Source organism: Cololabis saira, chromosome 3 (assembly GCF_033807715.1).
Source record: "Cololabis saira isolate AMF1-May2022 chromosome 3, fColSai1.1, whole genome shotgun sequence".
Taxonomy (NCBI): Eukaryota; Metazoa; Chordata; class Actinopteri; order Beloniformes; family Belonidae; genus Cololabis; species Cololabis saira.
The window spans coordinates 17906658-17928601 of record NC_084589.1 but is presented as its reverse complement, the minus strand read 5'-3'; the positions used below and the strand labels follow the sequence as shown (position 1 = coordinate 17928601).

The 21944-nt window shown below is 41.3% G+C and overlaps 1 protein-coding gene across 2 annotated transcripts in view; it reads left to right on the top strand.

Moving 5' to 3' along the window:
• The window catches only part of grb10b (growth factor receptor-bound protein 10b), a 91901-nt gene extending 73951 nt beyond the window's left edge, over positions 1 to 17950 (top strand). For both annotated transcript variants that reach the window (XM_061716396.1, XM_061716394.1), the window contains exons 6-17: positions 2506 to 2662; positions 6848 to 6963; positions 7477 to 7551; positions 9030 to 9167; positions 9345 to 9455; positions 9800 to 9898; positions 10253 to 10330; positions 10530 to 10646; positions 11978 to 12044; positions 12147 to 12234; positions 12336 to 12429; positions 13178 to 17950. In XM_061716396.1, the coding sequence (XP_061572380.1) occupies positions 2506 to 2662; positions 6848 to 6963; positions 7477 to 7551; positions 9030 to 9167; positions 9345 to 9455; positions 9800 to 9898; positions 10253 to 10330; positions 10530 to 10646; positions 11978 to 12044; positions 12147 to 12234; positions 12336 to 12429; positions 13178 to 13324 (1287 nt within the window). In that variant the 3' untranslated portion in view covers positions 13325 to 17950. The remainder of the gene's footprint in view (positions 1 to 2505; positions 2663 to 6847; positions 6964 to 7476; positions 7552 to 9029; positions 9168 to 9344; positions 9456 to 9799; positions 9899 to 10252; positions 10331 to 10529; positions 10647 to 11977; positions 12045 to 12146; positions 12235 to 12335; positions 12430 to 13177) is intronic.
• Positions 17951 to 21944: the final 3994 nt, after the last annotated feature.

Genomic DNA, 21944 nt, shown 5'->3' with positions numbered 1-21944 from the left:
CTTCACGCTCGCATGCACAAATGCACGTACCTGTAAAAGGTAAAAGTTACTTTCGTGAAGCCGTTCTTGCCTCCCTCAGACAGGGCGTGCCCAAAGTTTTTGACTGTCTAATGCTGCATTAAATATCAGAGTTTAATCTAGAGGTAGGGGGCTGTGTGTGCACAGGCTTCCAAGAGCTTTTTTTTTTGCTCTCTGAAGAGAAAGAATGTTGGCACGAATCAAGCCATCTGGGCAGGAGCTGAAGATAGAAGTCCTCAAGTGCTGCCCCACTTTTGTTTCATTTAATTTGCTTTATGAGACATATTACTTGCTGAGCAGTGGGTTCAAAGTTAAGCCACTCGAAGGAAGGCTGAGGAAAAACACACAAGCCGACCAACCCTCGCTTGAAAAGTTGGAGACAAGAGCAGAGAAGCAGAGAACTCTCTCTTCTCTCCATCCTTTCTTTCCTTCCTCTCCCTTCTCTTCCTCGCTGCCCCACGCCCTTCTCAAATGATCCCTCATACAGCGAGCTCTAAAAAGAAACTGAGGCAGGGAGCTTCAAGAGGTCTGAAAAAGTTGGCTGTGCCTGTGCATGACTGTGCGTCTGTGTGTCTGCCGGAGTGTGTATGCCTCTCAGGGAGGGTGTGTGTGTGTGTGTGTGTATGTGTGTGTGTGTGTGCCTAGGTCTGTGTGGGAATGATTACATCAGCCCGCTGGAGCTTTATGATTGGTTGGTGAGCGTGTGGTTTGATTCAGTGTGCCTCGGAGCCCGTGGCTGAGGCTGTAACCCTTTGTGAGGGGGAGGGAGAGGGAAGACAGGAGAGGAAGAACGATAGTTGTCAGACTGAGCCGGCACTGGAAGGAAGGACTGCGCTGTACCTGCTGCCGTTCAGTCGCTGAGGGTTTTCTGTCTGTGCCCCGTGTGGTTGCTCACACACCGGCTTCGGGTCACATAGAGTATTATCTTTCTTCTTTTGTTTCTTTTCTTTTTTTTTTTTTGTATATAGCCAGAGGCCTGGAGATAGATTGAGGTACTAGCTATAACACAGGTAGGGCAGCTGTCATCTTCCTTTCTGGGAAGACCAGGTGACAGTGCGGCACGGTTTTCTGTCTTAGGTGTGACTTAGTGTGTATGTGACTTTGCGGGGACAGACTGAGTCCAAAAAATGCCTTCGTGTTCTCCGGACTGCTGCCTCTTGCGAGCCGTGGAGGTAAGACCGCGCTCCTTTTCTATGTTTTACTTCACCCGGTGTGTGCGTGTGTACGTCTTGTCCTCTCCTTGCCTCTTTATCTTCTTCATGATTTGAGTCTGTTTTTTTGAAGTACTGCCATATCTACCTGGGGGCAAGAAATCTAGTCAGCAAATACTACAAGGGCCAATTTTTGTGTTTTTTTTTATATAAAAAGAGTCAAATATGTCAGAAGCCTTGAATGATTGAGGCTCCTCTGCTTCTCGCCTTGAGCCGTTTAGATGAGGAGAGAGCTTTTGGTCCGTTTCGGAGAACTGTGATGCTGAATCTTTGCTTTGGAAGAAATAACATTTCTTTGTCATGATATTTAAAGCGTGGATATTACAAGTGAGGGCTAAGTAGACGGGGTTCCTGCGTAGGTTAACAAGACTGGATTCCTCTGTAGGTTAAGTATGCTGCTCTAGTTTTCTCTGTGAGCCAGAAGATATTTGTATCCTGTGAAGGTCAATGCATGATATCCTTTTTAAAAACAACCTGTGCAGGCTCAGCAGATGGAAATTTAGAACATTTTAGCATAATATGGTTGACATTTGGAATTCCTGGATGATATGGTGGAAAAAATGTAGGGATCTGTGCATGAAAAGGGTAGCTCTTATACGAATGGGATGTTGGCTGTTAAGCACTTGGTGCCTTATTGTGAAAAACGACGTGCATTTTTGCATTTAGGACCATATTATAAACCAGTGCATGCACAATTTAAACATATGCTGGCTTACATTTCAAGGAAGAAACATCACGTTTGATCAAGTTTTCTCCCTGAATGTGTGCATACATGTTCTCAAGAAGCTATAATTGGACACCTCTTGCCTTCCTGCCTTCAAGCTGCAGCTGTGTGCATACCCACTTGGACCTGGTGTTCACAAGAGCAGATGCTTGTTATACGCTGCAGCATATTTGCTTCTATATTATACCAACAAGTTGCTTAAAGAGATGCTCGTCTGTGATTTCTAACACCACAATTACCACAAAGTCTTGAATGCCTGTTCTTTTCTATTGTGTGTTATAATGACAGGCCTCTGTATGCTATAGTTCATGAGGTGCTATATGATAAATGCTTTGCCAGAGAAAATTGCTGGCCTCGCCCTTCTATTAGAGTTTCACCCCAAAAAAAAGAAAAGATCAGCGTTAAATAGCTTGTTCACAAATCAGTACGACCAGAAGAGTAATCGTGGAAAAATTATTATTTAAACTGTGTTCTGTTGTTTAAATGTTATGATCCAACTGGCTTCACACAGTCTGAGTTTATTCTGATCAAGTCCCTGTTCTCTTCTCACAGATTGTGAAGATCTTCAGCGAGGACGGCATGGGTAAAGCCGTTGAGATCCCCGCAGACATGACAGCCAGGGACCTCTGCCAGCTCCTGGTTTATAAAAGCCATTGTGTAGATGACAACAGTTGGGCACTTGTTGAACACCACCCGCTGCTTGGGCTAGGTAAGAGGCTGATTCCTGCAGGCCAGAAACACTTTTCAGATGTACATAACAGCACACATGAACGGGCACTCGCACACTCCTTTACCCACACAGAAACACAGAGGCCGTTAAGTGGGCCGAGACATGCACCCAGTCAGCGACTCCCACATGTGCATTTCCATGCATGCATGCCTGCACACTTGGGTAGACGGTACAGGCACATACTCTCACGCAGGCATATTTTCAGGCATAAGTGCATGGGTGTATTATATGGCATAAGCACACGCAGAGCCATAATGTCCAGTGATCTAATCAAGAACAACATAACGGCTGTGTGAAAGGCTGCTGTCGCAGGAAAGCTGAGTTATTTTAGTGCTTAAAGGTTCATTTTTTTCTCATTCATTAATCAAGAGGCAGATGAAAGACAAATTCTGGCATGCCAAGAGTTTTCCATGTTGGGTTGCTGATAAATGACATTTAAATGAGGAGAGGTTGATGAGAAATGCTTACGATTTAGAGCATTAAGAATGATGATAATGCGGATATATTAAGATTGAATAAAGTGTTGTTAGATGGCGTTTTTTTTAAGCATGTTTTAGCTCCACAGTTCTTCAGGTTTTTCCTCCAAATAAACAGAACTTCTCCTGTAAGTGGACACAGCCTTTCCCAGTGTTTCTTTTATAGCTGGCAGGTTCTCCAGAAAAGTTGCAGAAACTCCCTTTAATTCCATTTCATAACCCAAACAAATACAAAAATGAAGATTGCTTATAAGGATTGAAGCCGTTTTTTTTTTTGAGAGAGAGAACATTTGAATTCAAACTTATTTTTTAGTCATGAACTTGGCGCTGCGTGAGTGACGTCATGATAGTGTCAGCTCCGGTCAGCAGATTTCATGTTTCTGCTTGGATTCAGTTAAATGAGGAAAATGTATTATTCATGGAAACAAACGATTCGGGACAGTTCTGCCCTGCATTATTACTTAACCTGAACTTATTCTTCAATAGGATTGTGATGAAAGATGTGAAATGCAGATTTATTTTTTCTTCATGTGCTACTTTAAAGGAATTACAAAAGGGGCTCAGGACGGTAATTAGCAGATGAAAAGCGGCTGGAGGAGCGAGGCATGGTTAATGGCTGTGGTTCAGAAGACAGTGACGTATCTGATGAGCGCTGTAACCAAACCTCTCTCGTCTTGCTCCTCTCTGTGTCAGAGTTGGTGCAACATTATATATCCAGTGCTGTAAATGACACGTCAGGGTGACTGATGAAGAATTTAAAAGCTGCTTTTATTTATTTTTTTTTTAGATTCAAGGTTGCAAAATATATATTAATGGTATTCCATGTAGAACGCAAAACAGATCAGATTCAAGTGTGTTTTAATTTGCTGGTCATTAGTGGTAACATGCTTTACAGTAGCGTCAACGTGGGAAGAGGAGGAAAGAAAACAGCCCATGTGTGGAAAGCTAAAACACCCGAACAACTACTTTTCCAAATCCCACCAAACGCCCCACACTACAAATATAGAAAACAATAACTTAGAAATATACTCTTGAGGTATTTTACTTTTGGCTGCATTGTGGGGGTGGGGAACATTGCATTTCTGTCAGGATAATTTTGTGTCAGACTTGACTGTAAAACAGCAGCTTTGGAAAGTTGTGGCCAGATGAACGTCACAAAAAGCCTCCTGAAGAGAGGCCGATTATAAAGAACATAGGGGAGGCAAGTTGGGTCTGTGTTCGCTGCTTCTGTCTGCTCAGTTAAACAGATGTCAGAGAGGAGGAGGTGTGATATTATATAGAGCTGAGGTTCTGGTAGCCAAACATGCTGCAAAAGCATTTCATTTCTGCTCTTTCAACTGACAACTCGTGTCAAGGTAATATGTGTATTTGTGCGTGTTTTATAGATTCTTGAATATACTGCATATTTCAGAGCACAGATTTAAAAGCTCTAACCTAATATTTCACCGTCCTTCATGATCTGCTTACTTTTCTCCTCGCTGCTGCTAACTGCTGCTGTCAAATACAGTTAGCCGCGCTTGTTGTGAATGACATCACTTTTGGCTCGAATTCAGAAACACCCGATTCTATTATAGCCCTTCTCCTCCTTCTCTGGAGCACCTGTGCTGCAACTGTAGCGTTTCTCCTCTGGAATAACTACTTATTGTATTTAATGTTTAGAGGTTGCAGTAAATTACATACGATGAAGCAACAGCTTATTCTGTGTTTGTTCAAATTGAAAGGTTTTGCATTTTCCACTTTAAAAAAAAGTAACCATCTAACTGTCTCTGCAGATGCGTGCGAACGTAAATATCATGGCTTGGATTTCTTTTAGTGGTTTTTGTTACCAAATTGCATGTCTCTACTGAGATTGCAGTAATTAAGTTGCAGTATGTGAAGCATTGATTTGCCTCTCTTTATAGCTTTTCCAAATGTCTTATGGTGCTTTGAAAAAGCATATTTTATTGTATCTGATTGATTTTTGTTCCCAAGCTGTCGACACATTTGTGTTTAAATTATTTTATCTTTAAATATTGATTTCTTTGGCCTTTATTCAGTGCCTTGCCAGTATCCAGAGATGTGTTTATCACAAAGGTAGTTAGACGTTTGAACGATATTTAAACCCTCTTTTGGCTGTTGAGCTTGTATTTGCTCCATATGGAAACATATTTTTAGTCAGTCATTTGGAGCATTTTGCAAAAATATAGAACCTGAAATTATAAGTTTGTGTGTGTGTGTGCACTGATTGTATGTCATCACTACATATGTGCGTACTGTACCCTGATCTTTAATGTATGCACATGAAATTGAAGAGCAGACGAGAATAGAAGAACAATTGAGAGGTTGAATGGAGAGGGTTATTCCTGTATATCTCAACCCACTCAGCACGCTGCTGAAAAGGATAAAATGACCCTTTGAGATAAGTAACGCTGACCTCTATTGTCATTTCTGAAGGGTTAGCAGCTATGGCAGAGTGAGTAGAGAGCTACCAGGGTGAGTCACAGTCCCAAAACATGACTCACTCATTACACACTCAATGGGATGAAACAGAAAGAAAAAGATGAGTCGTGACGGTCTGCACACATCGTGATGGTGCGAATGAAGAGGAAGGGACATGTAAAATTGAGGAGAGAATGTAAAAATTAAGTTTTTCTTTTTTTCCGCTCAAGTAACAAAAAAAAACAAAAAAAAAAGGAAGTCAGTTGCAGCTGTCTTACTCATTCCCAGTTTAGTGGTCACAGTTAGTGGAGGAAATAATTCATCTCATCATATTTGACCACACTCATACAAGATAACACTTTGGGTTGAATCATTTTTCTTAATCACTTTGTAAAGTTTGGGCCTCAACATTAGCAGTCACAGCTGGTTTGAAGAGCACGAATCGGGGGGACCAGTCTGCAGATGAAATCCAGTGTTTCCATGTTTCCATGTTTACTTCTTTTTTTGACCTGTAAGGACCCCAGTTTGAATCGTTTTTGGGCTAAAACTATATCCATATAAGTGTGCGGTGACACCATCCATGTACAGTATGTCTCTTTAAGCTCGTGCTACAATATGGCATAAAGTTGTAAGCTAACAACTCATTAATAGGAAGATTATCCTGTTCCTTTATTGACATTGGCAAAAGGCGAGATAGTAACATGTTATTTGCATTTCTTTTAAGAAAATAATAACTGGGAGCTTAAATTTAGAGCAAACTACTGACGGTAATTAACAGTTTTATGTTCTTTGGGTTTCTCTGTACTTTCCGTTTCATACTTACAGGAAATGTTTATGACTAATCATTTTCGGTTGTAACGAGGTCAGTTTTCTGGAACTGGAAATGAGTTCATGTGTACCATGTGTGTGTGTGGGTGTGTGTATGTGTGTGTGTGTGTGTCATACTCAGAGAAATGAATAGCATCTCTTTACAACTATATTTATGACTGTAAATGACTGTAATATAATGAATATAAAGTGTTCCTCTTCCAATCAGAAGTTGGGTTTCCCGGTGTCCTTGGACAAACACTGCACCCACACCTGCCCTCCAGTGTGTGATTGCAGAGCACATATATATTAATATATATTAATATAGGCCGTGTTGGTGTTTGTATGGACGAGCAACTGAGGAACCCTATAAAGTGCTTTGCAGAACCTGGATGACATTTATAGGTTTTCTTTAAGTGTTTGACATTTACAGTCAATGTGTTCTTCATCTGTCTCTCCACAGAGCGCTGTCTAGAAGACCACGAGTTGGTGGTTCAGGTCCAGGCCTCCATGAACAGTGACAGTAGATTCCTCTTCAGGAAGAACTATGCCAAATATGAATTCTTCAGAAATCCCTTGGTAAAAGCTTTTTCTACGATGATTTTCAAGTTGCACCTTTACTCTCGCTGAAATATGTCAGTTTCATTATTTATTTAAAAACAAAAAGTGATAACATTTGTTAATTATATTTTTTAAGGGCTGTAGCATTTCACCTCAGCCCTGTGGGGGGAAAGTAAAGACTGGTCATGATAAAGGCCAGAATACGCTCTGTTCTTTGACAAAAAACAATACTGTCCCGTCTTTAATGCATCTACAGATGGTACCTGCTGTCAGCTTTGAAAAGTGATAACATTTGTTAATTATATTTGTTAATTGGGGTGGCATTTCACCTCAGCCCTGTGGGGAGTAAAGAAGGGAGTGTTTGCAGTATTGCACAGCCTTGTGAAATACTATGACAGCCATCCGTGCTAATGACATTTGCGTGACGTCTGCTTCTGTCATGATATTACTGCCCTGCAATTACCGTCACAGTCACTGACATTCTCTGCCTCTCCCCTCCTGCTGTCTCCTTCCACCCTTTTCCATCATCAGACCTTTTTCCCAGAGCACATGGTTGCGTGGTGCCAGGAAACCAATCGCACGATTCCACCATCTCAGCTACTTCAGGTACACGCCAAACACACACACACACACACACACACACACACACTTCTGTCCTGGTATGTGCTTGATTGCCACCGCTGCTGCGCCGCTTAACACGCACACGATTTCGTTTAGCTCAGAGTCAGCACCTGCTGCACACTGTACAATCAAGCTGGCATTGCTCACCCCTGACCCTTAGACAGTATGTCTCGTCAGAGCCAGCAGTAATAACTACTGTTCATCCCCTGTTGACACACGGCCGTCTACTGTCTGTTGCACACACACTGCAGGCCAAGCGCTCAAGGATGGAAAAAGAGGATCTGAAACAACATAATTCCTCACTTCAGCATCTGAAGTATGCTTGCAGGGTATACAGATTTGCGCATATGTGTCAGATCTGTATTTATCCGCCTCACGGACCACTTCTTGGGATTTTGAGGAGTTTGCTCTTAATGGACGGAGGTTTACAAGCAGTCGGGTTCTCTCTTGTATCACATAATGGGGCTGTCAGAGACAGAGCCACAAGTGGAATCCTTCCCTTCATCCTCACCGCTCACAGAAAGCCTTTAAACCCCCCTGCCGATCACACGGCTGCAACCCTCGACACCGAGTGGGACCGGGGGTGTGCTGGAGTCGTGTCAGGAATTCCCAATGTTTGACTTCCTCTAAACACAAAATCTTTTCACCCAATTAGGGTGCTGTCCAAACAGAGGAGTTTGCCGAGCTGAGCTCATCCAGGTGTTTGCAATATTCCCCGTTACGCAAGGAGCATTTGTCAAAGCGAAGGAAAGCACGGCAAGGTGGACTGGCTGAGGGGAAAAAAGAGGCTGTTTGAAATATCATTGCGTGTGAATGTGCGTTCTTGCAAATGTTGGAAAATGTATGAGGCCCATTGTGAGATTTTTCCAAAACACTGGGAAACATGTGCTTCGAATACTGAAGAGGTTTCTGGAACAGTTTGTCTTTCAGCCTGAAACCACAATCCCAAATCAGCTTTATTAGCTTAACCTCCTACTTCATAGTGTGATATTTTTAGGAAACATGGAAAGCTACAGGCTGCATATACAGAGACATCCTCAAGAAAATTATAGGCTTCACGAGATGCATGTAGTGTGTTTGGAATTTTTTCTCTGCATATTTTCTACAGTTTTGGTGTAAAACTTTGATGCCTTCATACTTTTATGTAAAGAAAATGATACTCGAATGACAAGAAATTACACTGTAATATGACTTTTTGTCCAAGCCAGCATTCATCTCAACTGGTAGCCATGATACAAGGCCAGATTACACTCTTTGACAAAAACCAATATCCTCCAGTCTTTAATGGATCTACAGATGGAACCTGCTGCAGCTTTGAGTATCTGGCTGAGACAGTGACAAAGAGCTTAGAGGCTTGACATGTAATCCAGCATTGCCCTCCTGAGGCAGAGGGCCCTTTGACGAAGGGCATCGTTGGAGTGGATGCAGTCAAAATGATTTGTGCTTCCTGTTTCGTCTTTCAGAACTTCCTTGCAACCAGCAGCTGTCCAGAAATCCAGGGTTATCTTTACATCAAGGAGGTCGGTAGAAAGTCATGGAAGAAAGTGTACATGTTCCTGCGCCGCTCGGGTCTCTACTGTTCGACAAAAGGAACCTCAAAGGTAAGGGCGCCTTTCCCGTCGTGCAGAGACAGCGTCCTCCACATTAAACATAACAGCCTTCAGCGAATCTCACAGTTATTAATGGTGGTTTCTACACATCACCGTCTGTCAGTCACTAAATCCTCAGGCTGTTTTCTCGCTTTCATGTTTTCACTTATTAATTATTTCTGTCTGCAGGAGCCCAGACATCTACAGCTACTAGCAGATCTAGAGGACAGCAATATCTTTACCGTCATCACAGGCAAAAAGCACCACGGTGCGCCCTCAGACTACAGCTTCTGTATCAAAGTGAGTCTCAGCTAACAGAAGCATGAATTCAATTCATGGATATTGTGAGATGATAAAGTATTTTGAAAGTAGTGATTATGTTTGGTTCCTTGTGTCAACAAAGAAACATCAGCAAACCTATGCAGGGTTTGAGTCTATTTATTGTTGTATCATAAATATGGAGTGCTTATTCTTTCCAGCTTTTTTGTGCAACAGTGGTAATAATGGTACAAGTGGTAGAAATTATGAACAATTTTATAGTATGTGGGACTTATGAACGGGTATAGAAAATGGATGGATTAAAGTATATTTTTAATGCTAAAAGTATGATCTCTGTTCTGATCCTGTAAATTGTTGATTGGCAGCCTAATAAGTCCAGAGGGGAGATGAAGGAGTTGAGACTGTTGTGTGCAGAGGATGAACAAGGCCGGACCTGCTGGATGACTGCGCTACGACTCTTTAAGGTAACACCGCAAATGTCTCATACATATCACTTACCTTTATTGTGCATTTTTTTCCTGTTTGAGATTGAAACTTTAGCTTGCAGCATTTTATGTGCTGATGCAAAACCTTAACTGTTTTTAAGGTTTTAATCCTTGCAAGGTGCTACGGGTTAGGCAAGACCTCTGAGGAGCTGAGGGCCTTCGCTCTGGCCTGGCTCATTCTGACCCCAGCCTTAACGCTTTGCAAGGGTTAAACATCTTAATAACCATAAGAGTTTTCTAGGGATTTAGGGGTCATGTGTAGGTTTTCCAGAAAAGCTAAAGCTGAGAATAATCTGAAATAAGTGGTTTACAGCTGTTCCTTTTCCTTTACAGTATGGGATTGTACTGTACCAGAATTATAAGATTCCTCAACAAAGAAAAACCCTGCTCTCACACTTTTCTGCTCCTATGGTAAGCTTCTCTTATCGGCTGTAATACAGTTCCAGGTATTAAATAAGAATCCTATTTTGATATGGCGTCATTGTTTTTGCAAACATTGTGCAGGTTTACATTTTCACATGCCATGGTGTACATTTGCAGCTGCACTGTGAGCTACGCCGCCGGCTTCCAAGCCACTTTCTGATTGTTGTGTGTCTCTGCCTCCCTCTAGAGGAGCGTATCGGAGAACTCCCTCGTGGCCATGGATTTCTCAGGGAGGATAGGTCGGGTCATCGACAACCCGGTAGAAGCTCAGAGCGCTGCCATGGAGGAGGGACACGTATGGAGGGTGAGACACGGACTTGGCTTTTGTGTTCTTAAAAAATACGTCTATTAACTAAGTAGTTAGAGTCTTACGTCCTTCACTGTTTGGAGAATCAGTGAGGAATTATTATGGGAACCCAAAGTAACAACTGCTCAGAATTTTAAGAACGTAGACGGCGAATCTTCAAATATTCACCTCATTATTCCTACAAGGTCCGAATATATTTACATGGTGTCACTTTTGCAACAGCAAGCTATTTACCTTATTATTTTCTCAACCAAAAATCTTCCATTCATTGCATGTTTACCACATTTCCTGTAAATGAGTAGGTCAGCCCACTAGGATTCTGTGATTTTGTGGCTCGAGTGGACTTTATTGAAACTGAAGAGGCGGTTAATGTGTAACCTGTCACGGATTTGGTGACATGGTGCAACACAAACGAACTCTCTGCTGGAAAAAGCAATGCAGAGTAAATATGTTTGCTGCAGCATTCACTCCAAACTACAGTTAATTTTTTGAAGCTCAAGTTGTTGTTTTTTAGGTTTTAAAAATTTGCTCTGCTAAAATTCATTCTGAGTTCCTGTTGGCCGAGCTACCTATCAAAACTACTCCATGATTCTCTAAACTGAGAGCGATGTGATCTACAGGACTGTCTCAGAAAATTAGAATATTGTGATTTTCTGTAATGCAATTACGAAAACAAAAATGTCATACATTCTGGATTCATTACAAATCAACTAAAATATTGCAAGCCTTTTATTATTTTAATATTGCTGATCATGGCTTACAGCTTAAGAAAACTCAAATATCCTATCTCAAAAAATTAGAATATTCTGGGAATCTTAATCTTAAACTGTAAACCATAATCAGCTATATTAAAATAATAAAAGGCTTGCAATATTTCAGTTGATTTGTAATGAATCCAGAACATTTTTGTTTTTTTAATTGCATTACAGAAAATAAAGAACTTTATCACAATATTCTAATTTTCTGGGACAGTCCTGTAAGTAAGACACTAACTACTCATGAGCACCTAAAACAGTCAACAACAGAAATGCTCAGATTTACACAAATTTAACTAAACTTGTAAATGTGATTAAACAAATTCCCACCACACAAAGAAAGGGGAGGATTTTTTTTTTTCAATGAGACCTTGTCATTGACATTTCCTTAAGACTTCAGGAAATCATCTCAACCTGTGTAGTATGTCCATGTCACACTGTCAACTGAGATTTCTTCACAACTGAGCAGCTGCTAATTCATGTAAACCCTTAGCGGTTTTCTATCAAATGAAGACATGACCACATCATGATCTAATCGGCTAATGTGTTGTCTCTGTGTGGCGTCCTTCTCAGAAGAGGACTCAGCGAATGAACGTATTAGGTTCCCACAGTCCCCTACACCACTCTTCACTAAGCTCAGGTAAATGTATAGACATTTGAGAACAAATGAACACTTTATCACAGTTGTTCCTACCTTTTGTTTTGCAAATGTCATCACATGGATGTTGTGTTTCCTCCGCAGTCATCCACATGGCTCAGCTGTGGTTTTACGGCAGGATAACCAGAGAGGAATCCCATCGCATCATCCACCAGCAGGGACAAGTAGATGGGTGAGTGAGCTGAAGCGGTTCATGTAGTCGGACAGAAGACTGTATTACTGGTATTGGCACTGGTTCTCACATTTTTCTCCTTTTTTTGTCTCCTCGTGTAGGTTGTTTCTGCTGAGAGTCAGTCAGAGTAACCCCAAGGCGTTTGTGCTCACACTGTGCCATCACCAGAAAATCAAACATTTCCAGATACTACCAGTAAGCACATCTTTGTTTCTGATATTTTAACGTTGATTCTTTTCATCCGAGATAAAGATTCAGTCCAAACAATAAACAAAACATCTTAATGTCCACCGCTGTTCACAGTGATTCATAAGGCAGCCGTGTCTTTTCACAGATTATCAGTGATGTTCAGTCCAGGTCCTCAGGACCCCCTAGATCACCTGTCGGACTCCAGTCCTGCATGTTTTAGAGGTTTCCTTACACCAGCACTCCTGATTCAAGTGAATGGTTGTCATCAGCACGTCATCAAGGTCTGCACAGGTCCCTTCATGACGCAGCCATGTCCATCAGGGTGTGTTAAGGCAGGGAAACATCTAAAAGATGCAAGACAGCAGTCCTCGAGGAATCGAGTCCTCGAGTTTGACACCCCTGCCCTAGATGTTTCTAGTTTCTGCTCACAGACAGAGCAGGAAAACATCTAAAACACCTTGAGAACCTGGATTGAAGAACACTGGATTGTATTGTTGCATCAGTGGGCTAAAGTCTGCCATGATACTTATTATAGAAAGTGTAATCTTGATCTTAAATGGATCAATCGTTTTGCTAAACAATCTTCAGTACTGATGAATGATCTATTTCTAGTTTTTTTTTTTTTTTTTTTTGCTAACAAAGAAAAACATTTCAGCTGCAGCATTGTTAATTTTTGTCTTAATTCTGATGTTTGTCTTTGTCAACTTTCTTGTGCCGTGCCTCACCTGTCTGCTCGGACGCGCTGACCCACCAGTGTGAAGAGGACGGCCAATCCTTCTTCAGCCTTGATGACGGTGTAACCAAATTCACCGACTTGATTCAGCTGGTGGAGTTCTACCAGCTCAACAGAGGAGTTTTGCCTTGTAAACTCAAACACCCGTGCACCGTCGTGGCCTTATGACATCTTCGGATCACCCCCACCCATAACCCTTGACACTTGACCTGACTCTGCCTAAAGCAAACGAAACAAAGAGAATCTCCCTCTCTTGAGTGGTTCTTTTTGTTTTTATCTTTCTAAGAAGCTGGTGAATTGACTGATGTTTCGTTGTTGTCATTTTATATTGTCGTGAGTCTGCTGGAGGCTGCTGACCGGTTGGATTTCTTGTGCTTTGCATGGAAGGCTGGAAAAAGAAAAAAAACAAACTCAGATGCACAAAGTACTCAGTTAAGAAAAGCAAAGATAAAGGAAATGAACACTGCCATTCGTGTCAACGCTGTTGCAAACTTTTCCACAGTCTTGCCTCTAGTATTCATGGATAAGCATGGGACTTGGAGGATTAATCTCACGGCTCCAGCACAGACTGTATTTACCTTCAACTGGACAATCAGCAGGACGTTTCAAGCTTTTGTACGGACAACTTTGTTCCCTACCAACAAGCTACGGTCTCATTCAAACTTTTTATGGCATTTTGTTTCGATTTGATCTCAACGGTGATATTGCAGGTGAAGTCTATTTTCTCTTAGTTTTGTACTAAGTAAAGTGGGTGTAACTTATGATGGTGCATGACCTCTACTTGCACATTTCTCACAGGTGAGATGGTGCCTCTGCCCTCTGGTGTCATCAGCATGCTCTGACATGTCCATTTTCAACATGGATGAGATTTTGGGGCATGTGAAAGTCTTGATTTGAATCCTTTCAGGCTGGGAGAAGTTGGAGTAAAATGAAAAAAATAAATATATACATATATATTTTGGAATACAACATCTGCATTGTTCACCCATTTGAAGAATCAGTGATCTTTGCAGGATTCCTTTAAGCTCTGATTATGAATTATTACCAATATTCCATTCAAGTCCAGCTTTTACAGTTCTTATCATTTACATAAGCTACAGTAAGATCATTCAATACTTTATCAGTTACTCCACCTCCATAAACTAGTTGCCCAGCAACCTCCATAAAAACAAAGATGCATCGGTCAAGGCATGGTGCCATTCAGGGTAAAATAACAATTCAAGTTATCCGAACCAGACAGACAGCTTTTCTAATTGGAATGTTGAACATTAAATTCAGGTACAGTGGAAGAACTTGACAAGTGGTGCTGTATGCAGATATGTGATCTAGCAAATGCACAACGCTGGTTGTACCAGTTTTTGTCCGAGTCCCGTCGTCTCTGCACAGGGAAGGATAACCACTAGCATTCCCTTCAAGAGTGTTACACAAACAGCTTTCACGTGTTGGAAATGTGCGTCAAAGATCTGTAGACCGTGTGGTGACTGTTAGTCCCCGTTCTCTGCCCTTTCTTCACATATGTTGCACAAAATCACCTCCCAACTGTTCAAAAACAGAGAAACTGTCAAACATGTACATGTCTGGAAGTATGGTTTTGCATAGATCCTGTAAATAACATTCCATGTAATGTGGCCTTTTTATACCTGGACGTACTTGGAAACAAACGGTATTAAATACAGTAAGAACTTACTACCCAGTGGATGCCACCTGTAAATACTGTATATCCACACCGACGGTCATAAAACACCTGCAGGCACAATGTGGATGGTATTTTAAACACATGATGCATCTCCACCTCTTTGCTCAATTTTGCTACAGTTTTTGCAGCCTTCCTTGAATGCAGAAATAAAATTATTAATATTTTAGGACTCATAGTTTAGATTGCAATAATGGAATAATGAATAATTGAATTGGAATTATTGACTGACTTGTACGTGCAGAGCTTTTTTGTGACAATAATGAGAAAGTCTTAGCGGAGGACATCTCCCATTGTGTTTGTTTGAAGCCTTCAGTTCTCACACCATGTCAGTCCAAATTCTTTTTAAATTTCCTTTTGTGTTTTTCCAAGAACACGATGGCACTCCTGTGATTAAGTACAGAGAAAAGAAGAGTTCAGTGCAGGAGAAGCTGTTATACTGTCCGGCAGGACGGAAACAAGCATGAAATACTGGAAGGGCAAAACCAAGTTAACTTGAACTCTGGGAAGAGTTATGTTTTTCACAGTCTTGGTCGTCACTTCCCACAAGCCACTGTCAGTGTTCACGATCACCTGATCTCAAACATCTCACAATAATTGGCTTTTTTTTTTTTTCCCAATTAATCCAGCGTTAACTTCTTGAATTTGTTTTTTGTATTTTTAAACATGGTTTTAGTCCAAGGCAGCTTTATTAGCTGAACAACCAGCAGATTGTTAGAAATCTGTATTTGCATACATCAACAGCCATCTTTAATCAACCAGCAGGTGTAAAACATCTGAGGTGCAGAATAGCAGCACTATATTGACGCTCAGTGCAAGGTCACCATTATTTATCTAAGATGCAATGACGGTTTTTCCTTTTTGTTTTGTTTTTATTGATGCAGCAAAGTGTATTTATTTATCTGGGATATGACTGATTACTTGAAAATTTTAGATTTTTTTTTTCTCAGCGCTGTTCTGTACTGTTTTCTCTTGTCCTTGAAATTTATTGTAACAATTATAATTGTTTTGACATAGCCTATATTGATGTTATCAAAATAATTCTGATCAACACTTGTTATGAAGTGATGTTTAAAGCACATCAGTTGTGTTGACTTTGTCATTCCAGTAGGTGACAAGTGGAATGTTGTAAAGAAAAAAAAAAGTTTCCCAAAGCATTATGTCACTAAATAGAATTTTTTTAAAAAAGCCCTTTTCAATTAGTGTTTTTATTTTTCCCAAATCTGTTCAAAGGTTCAATGTGAAGCCTAAGACAACCACTGGGTGTTTGAATCCAACTGCAAAACAAACTGAGAAAAAAACTGAAACTGATTTCTAATTTAAACGCCGGAAACGGCTTATAAAAAAAAGAACATTTCTGTTCCAACCCTAAATTATTTCAAAAGTGATAAATTTTTCTATGTCTATATTATCCTGGCTTCCAATAAAAGAAGAAAAAAGTTGAAATAAACTTTAAAAGCTACATAACATTTGGGGGAAACTGCACAAGTGGGCCAACCCAAAAATCACAATTGAAATGCCTTGCCTTTTAAGAGAGAAGATGTAGATGTAGGATAAAACACAGAAGTTACAGTAAATCCCCGAAACTTGCAATTGTTACATTATGTAAGTAAATACTTTGGTAACAACCAGCACCCCACACAAACTGTACAAACCTGAGCCCAGTCACCTTTATAAAACTGCAGAGTATGGAACTTATCTTTCATGTAATTTAAACTACATGTACACCAGAGCATCATGGTTAAATGGGTTACAACACTGCATTTCAGGTGGGAATGACACATTTTTTTTCTAATTTAGTTTAATGGGATCCTGTCACTGTGGATAAATCTGGACCATATGAGAGTACATCAATTCCTTTATATGTGCTGGAAGTCATCTTAAGCTATTGAGACATGATGTGTTGACATCCACACAGTTTCAGTCTAACCTAGTGCAGTCGTCTCCTCACTCCCAGCACCAGTTTTTATCTGACTGCTGTGAAATGTAGCAGACATTGCCCGTGTGAGAGTCAGGCCTTATAGCCCTGAAATTTGTTTGAGATTTTACTCAGAAGTAGAAAGTACATTCAGTTAATAAACACATGGACAAACAAACAAGGGTGTTTGGATATTCACTTATTTTTAAACTTAGCAGATGTGAATGTAACTGGGTTGCTCAGGGCTGATTTTGAGGATTTTTGACACTACTGGTGAACTTTAACTGCGGGACTAACACTTTTATTTGCACCGCCCATTTTGCCAGTTGATTACTTGAAAACAATCCTGCAAACAATGCAGTAGATGCAATAGATCCTATGTCGGGAATACGTCAGCTGATTCAGTCAGTGTCATGTGAACTACGATTTAATTTGACAACAGCTGAACGATTCGAAAAACGACTTTTTCTGCTATCAGTTCTAGTAATGTAGAAAAATATGCTCAATTTATTTTATCACACAGTTTGTTTTTTGTTTTATCAGTACATTAAACCCTCAAACTCGTACATGAAATGACTGAGGGTGAAGCACAGTGTCAGTTAACTCGTAAGCTCAGAAGGTGCCTCTGATGACTCCTTTTCCTCTTCACAAACCAGGCCTAACACATGGACTAAATGACAAAGCTGTATTTTGCAGTTAAGTAAATACTTCTGAGGTATGATTCAAAAACTGATAACTACACCCTTTTGAGTCTGAGTAAAGCTGTTGGGAATGAGTGCTTTGTTTTTCGGCTGCAGTGTCTGTGCACTATTGGAGCTCAAAGTGAGTTGGCCCCAATCCTGCAAAGAGGGATTAATCTGCTATCATCTGATTCTTGTGCATTTTCATTAACATTATCACAATGCAAGATACCATGGTTGTACAAATGAGTAAAGATGAAATTTAGCTATATATAAACTATTATGTCTTTCAGGGAATGCAAAAGAAGAAAAAAAAGAAAGAAAACAGTAACTCGCCCTTTTTGTAGGAGAGAGCTGCTGTGTTCATGTGCTTTGCTTCAATTTGTAAATAGTTGAATGGCTTATGAGTCTTAATTGTAACCTTTTCAGGTATTTTTGTACAAATAAAGGACTGATATATTCTGTTTATTGTTATTAGATTAAAACATTAATACATTGATATAAAACAAAATTCATTGTGTCTGTCTTTGTACAGGGAAACCTTGTGACAACTACTATTTAAAGAAGGAAATGTTGCATGGTGAATTCAAGTCATAAATTCTTTCTCTTATCTTGATCAGATTACAGATTAACAGGTAGCTTTCTAGACAAAGATAATCACGTTTTTATTTTTTTTCCACTAGATGGCACAATGCAATGAGAACTTCAGTGGCTGATAAAATAAACTCTCGAGAGAAAGGACTTCATTCTTTTTACATATAAATCAATGTATTTACAATACAGCTACAGTCAGTAAATCCTGCAAAACCTTATTTATGCGGGATGTGCACTGTGGTTGTAAGAAAAGCAACCGCACAATAAGAAACCTGAAGAACCTTGGACTCCATCCGTGTGTCACGCCCCTTGGATTATCAGTCATGCAAAAGTAGTGAAATTTTAAAAGCTTAAAGGTTTATTGTGTGCAAAGAGGAAGACAAAAGATTAACATGTCTATAGATTTGCAGCCAAAAGGCGGATAAGCTCCTGGTCTTTATGGCCTTCAATTGCCTTCTCTCCTTGAGCACCCAATGATTTTATTGTGATACGCAACCAGTCAGCGTATGAAATAGGCCACATTGCACTTTTAAATTCACAATAACCAACAACATGACAATACTACTAATAACACACTGACAACTGGTTCTCAATTGATTCACTATTCATTTTCCATACCCACTTCAGCTGTATCGAGGGTCACAGGTATCTGCTGAAGCGAAACAGATGCACAGGTTCCCAGTCCAACAGGGGATGCATTCGTTCCTCATAATACCGGGACAAAGCTATGATAAAATAAAATAAAGCAAACATTAGCAATGGGTGAAAGTTCAGTCAATTCCTGTAAGGCAGGAATGGGAAAACCCCACCAACAAAGATTAAAGTGAATTCATTGATGAGTCACAATGCTACCTAGAGGTTAACTGAAGTAGCTGATAATTGGATCAAACATCTGGGATATATTAGCTGAGCAAAAAACTCCTCCTCCCACTTCCTCAGCCCACCGTTTGAACCCCCGGTGGTCACACACTGAGAGTTTACAGTTGATTAGATGGTTCACACCATCCTCATCAAATTCACCTCTCTGATTCATACAAATAAGGGAAATGTTCCCGGTTGTCTAATGACGTGCAGAAGCTTGTCACATATGTTTTTTCCACTCAGTTGTTTCTTCACCGGTTTCGCTCTGTTCAGGGCTGTGTGGAGCTGGAATCCAGATGCTTATGGAAAATGTATATTTTGATATTGATAACAAACAACATGAATAGGAGCTATATGAAACACCAAGATTGTTTACTCTCCATGACTTCTCAGAAGAGTCACACTCTCTATTCAGGCAAGGGCTTATTTTCAAATATTCTGGTGTAGTGGCCGCTCACGAGCAGGACACTGTTTAGTTTCAGTATGTTAGAATTCACAAGAATCTAGCCGTTATTAATGATGACGATGTGTTTTCTGTTAGTGTTCTGTTACCGTTGGTAATGGTCGGTTAGTAACGAGAGACTGGAATAAACAACATAAGTGTTTTCTTAGTCCACAAAAAGCGTTTCTCTACTCTTTTGTTCCCAAACTCCTACATTGGTGACCCCGATTTTCTTTGGACGTTTCCAGAGTTAACTGGACAGACAGCAACATGGCAACAAATGCAGGTTCTCTCAAATTACCAGAGTTTTGCTTGGTTTGCTCAGGAAGAGGCACAGTTTGCACTGAGAGAAATTACGGCAGACAGCACCAAATACTACTATGTAGTAGCAGCTCTTTCCAACTCAACTGCGGCGAGGGTGGTGAGTCTCATTTGAAAACCCACCGGCAGCTGACAAGTATGACACCTTGAAAGCGCATCTGAAGGAGACGTTTGGCCTGTCTGAAGCTGAGCGTGCTCGCCAGCTGCTTTTCCTGCTCGTGAGTGGCCACTACACTGGCACATATACCTGGAAAATGGCTGGGTTATCTATAAAAGTGAATTCAAATGGCTTAAAAAAGCCCTCTTGCAGAGTTATTGCATTGTGTCATGTAGCTTATGTGAAAACAGAGGCTGGTGAACATCTTACTTATATTATCATGGTTGGAATTGGTGGGGGAAAAAGAAAAGAAGAGCCCAGGCAGCCAGGTGCAAGTTGCACTGAAGATGGTTGAAAATGGTTCCTGTGCTACTCCTCATGTCCACTAGTTTGTATTTGCATTTATAATTATTATCTATACCTCAACAGAATTGTTATTCAGTTTATGCTGAAAAGATATATTTGAGGCTTTAAAATTTACTGACTTAACATGTTTATGTTAACAAAACTGAATTAGAAACGTATATATGTACTGTATATGTATGTGTATAGCTTATCCATATAATTATTAGTTATTTTTTTAGATGTGATGATCACTGATACAGGCCTATAGTGCTTGATTTTGAATGTATAATTTGGGCCAGTGTCATGTTTTTGAGTTAATTTCACAGTTTTGGTCTTTACGTTCCTGTTTTATTTTGTGTCCTATTGTGTTTAAGTTTTGTCTTGACTTCCTTTGTTCCCATCGGCCTTGATCGTCTGCACCTGTGTCTTGTCAAGCCTTCTGTGTATAGGTTGTCTTGTCTTTCCCTGGCTTGTCCCTACTGTTTCCTTCATCCATGTGTCAGTTTGAAATAAACATGTTTTTTTGAACTCCTGCCTCCTGGTCTCCTGTATCTGGGTCCTATCCACCACATCCCTGACAGCCTCATAGGGTGTTTCGGGTCTTTAACGATCATACACCCTCACCCAGCCGGGGGTGATCAATCCCCGGCTTGTGTCCAAGTAGCGCACCACGGATCCCCCCTACGGATCCACAGCCACCGCGAGGCCTTTTCTGCGGCCTCGAGGATGTTCTTGGTGGCTCTCCTCAACTGCAGTCCTCTAACTCCAAGGAGTTTGAGCACTCTCTGGAGTGAATGTCCAGCAAAACCTCTGCACTCGATTTCGACTGGCCTCGCAGCGGGCTCTCCAGCAATTGCTCCGGCACTCTGTGGTGAGCTCAGCGTATTTGGCCCTCTTGCGCTCATTGGCCTCCTCAATCCGGTCCTCCCAGGGGACCGTCAATTCCAGCAGGACCACTTGCTTGGTGGACTCCGATGTTATTACCATGTCTGGGCGGAGTGAAGTGGTAGCTATGTTAGTTGGCAACTTGAGTTGCATTCCCAGGTCAACTTGGAGCTGCCAGTCACGAGCGGAATTGAGGAGTCCTCCTGTGGAGTTTGGCTGGTGTTTGGCCTTCTGCCCCGCTCTAACAAATGTAATTGATTGCTTCGGGGTGACCTGGGTCTTGCTGTTCTGTATCGCTGTGCAGATGGAATCTGCCAAGGATTTTAGAACTTGGTCGTGGCAGCAGCTCAAAATGTGCTCCATGGTGCGCCACCTCTGGCACAACTTGCACTCCGGCGTATCTGCCAGGCCCCAGGTGTGCAGGTTGGCCGGGCTTGGGAGGACGTTGTATACTGATTGGATGAGAAACTTTGTGCGCAGAGGTTCAGCTCTCCAGAGCTCTGCCCAGGTGAGTTTGCGAGGTTCTGCATGCTCCCACCTTGTCCACGCCCCCTGCTTGGACATGCCGACCATCTTGCTGCAGCGTTCCTCCTCCACCTCAGCCCGTATCTCCTCTTGGACCAGTTTGCGCTTCTCCTTACCACGAGCGTGGTTGTAGCGTGGCTTGTGAAAGTTGCCAAGGCCTGCTCTCCCCATTGCCACGGTTCCAACCAAGGTTTAATGCCTCAGCCTTGCCTCCGCTCTTCTAATGGCTTCTTGAGCCTGCCACTTTCTCCCGGTCTTGACCAGAATTCCCGCCGATGTCACCTTGAGATCTGCTGAGTCCCTGTACATCATCACCTCTCTGGAGCGGGTGACTTTGAACTCCTCTGTAAGTCCACTGAACGGGAGGTGCAGCTTGGTGGAATGGCCATACAGGGCAATACTGCTTCAGGACCGAGGGAGCCCCAGC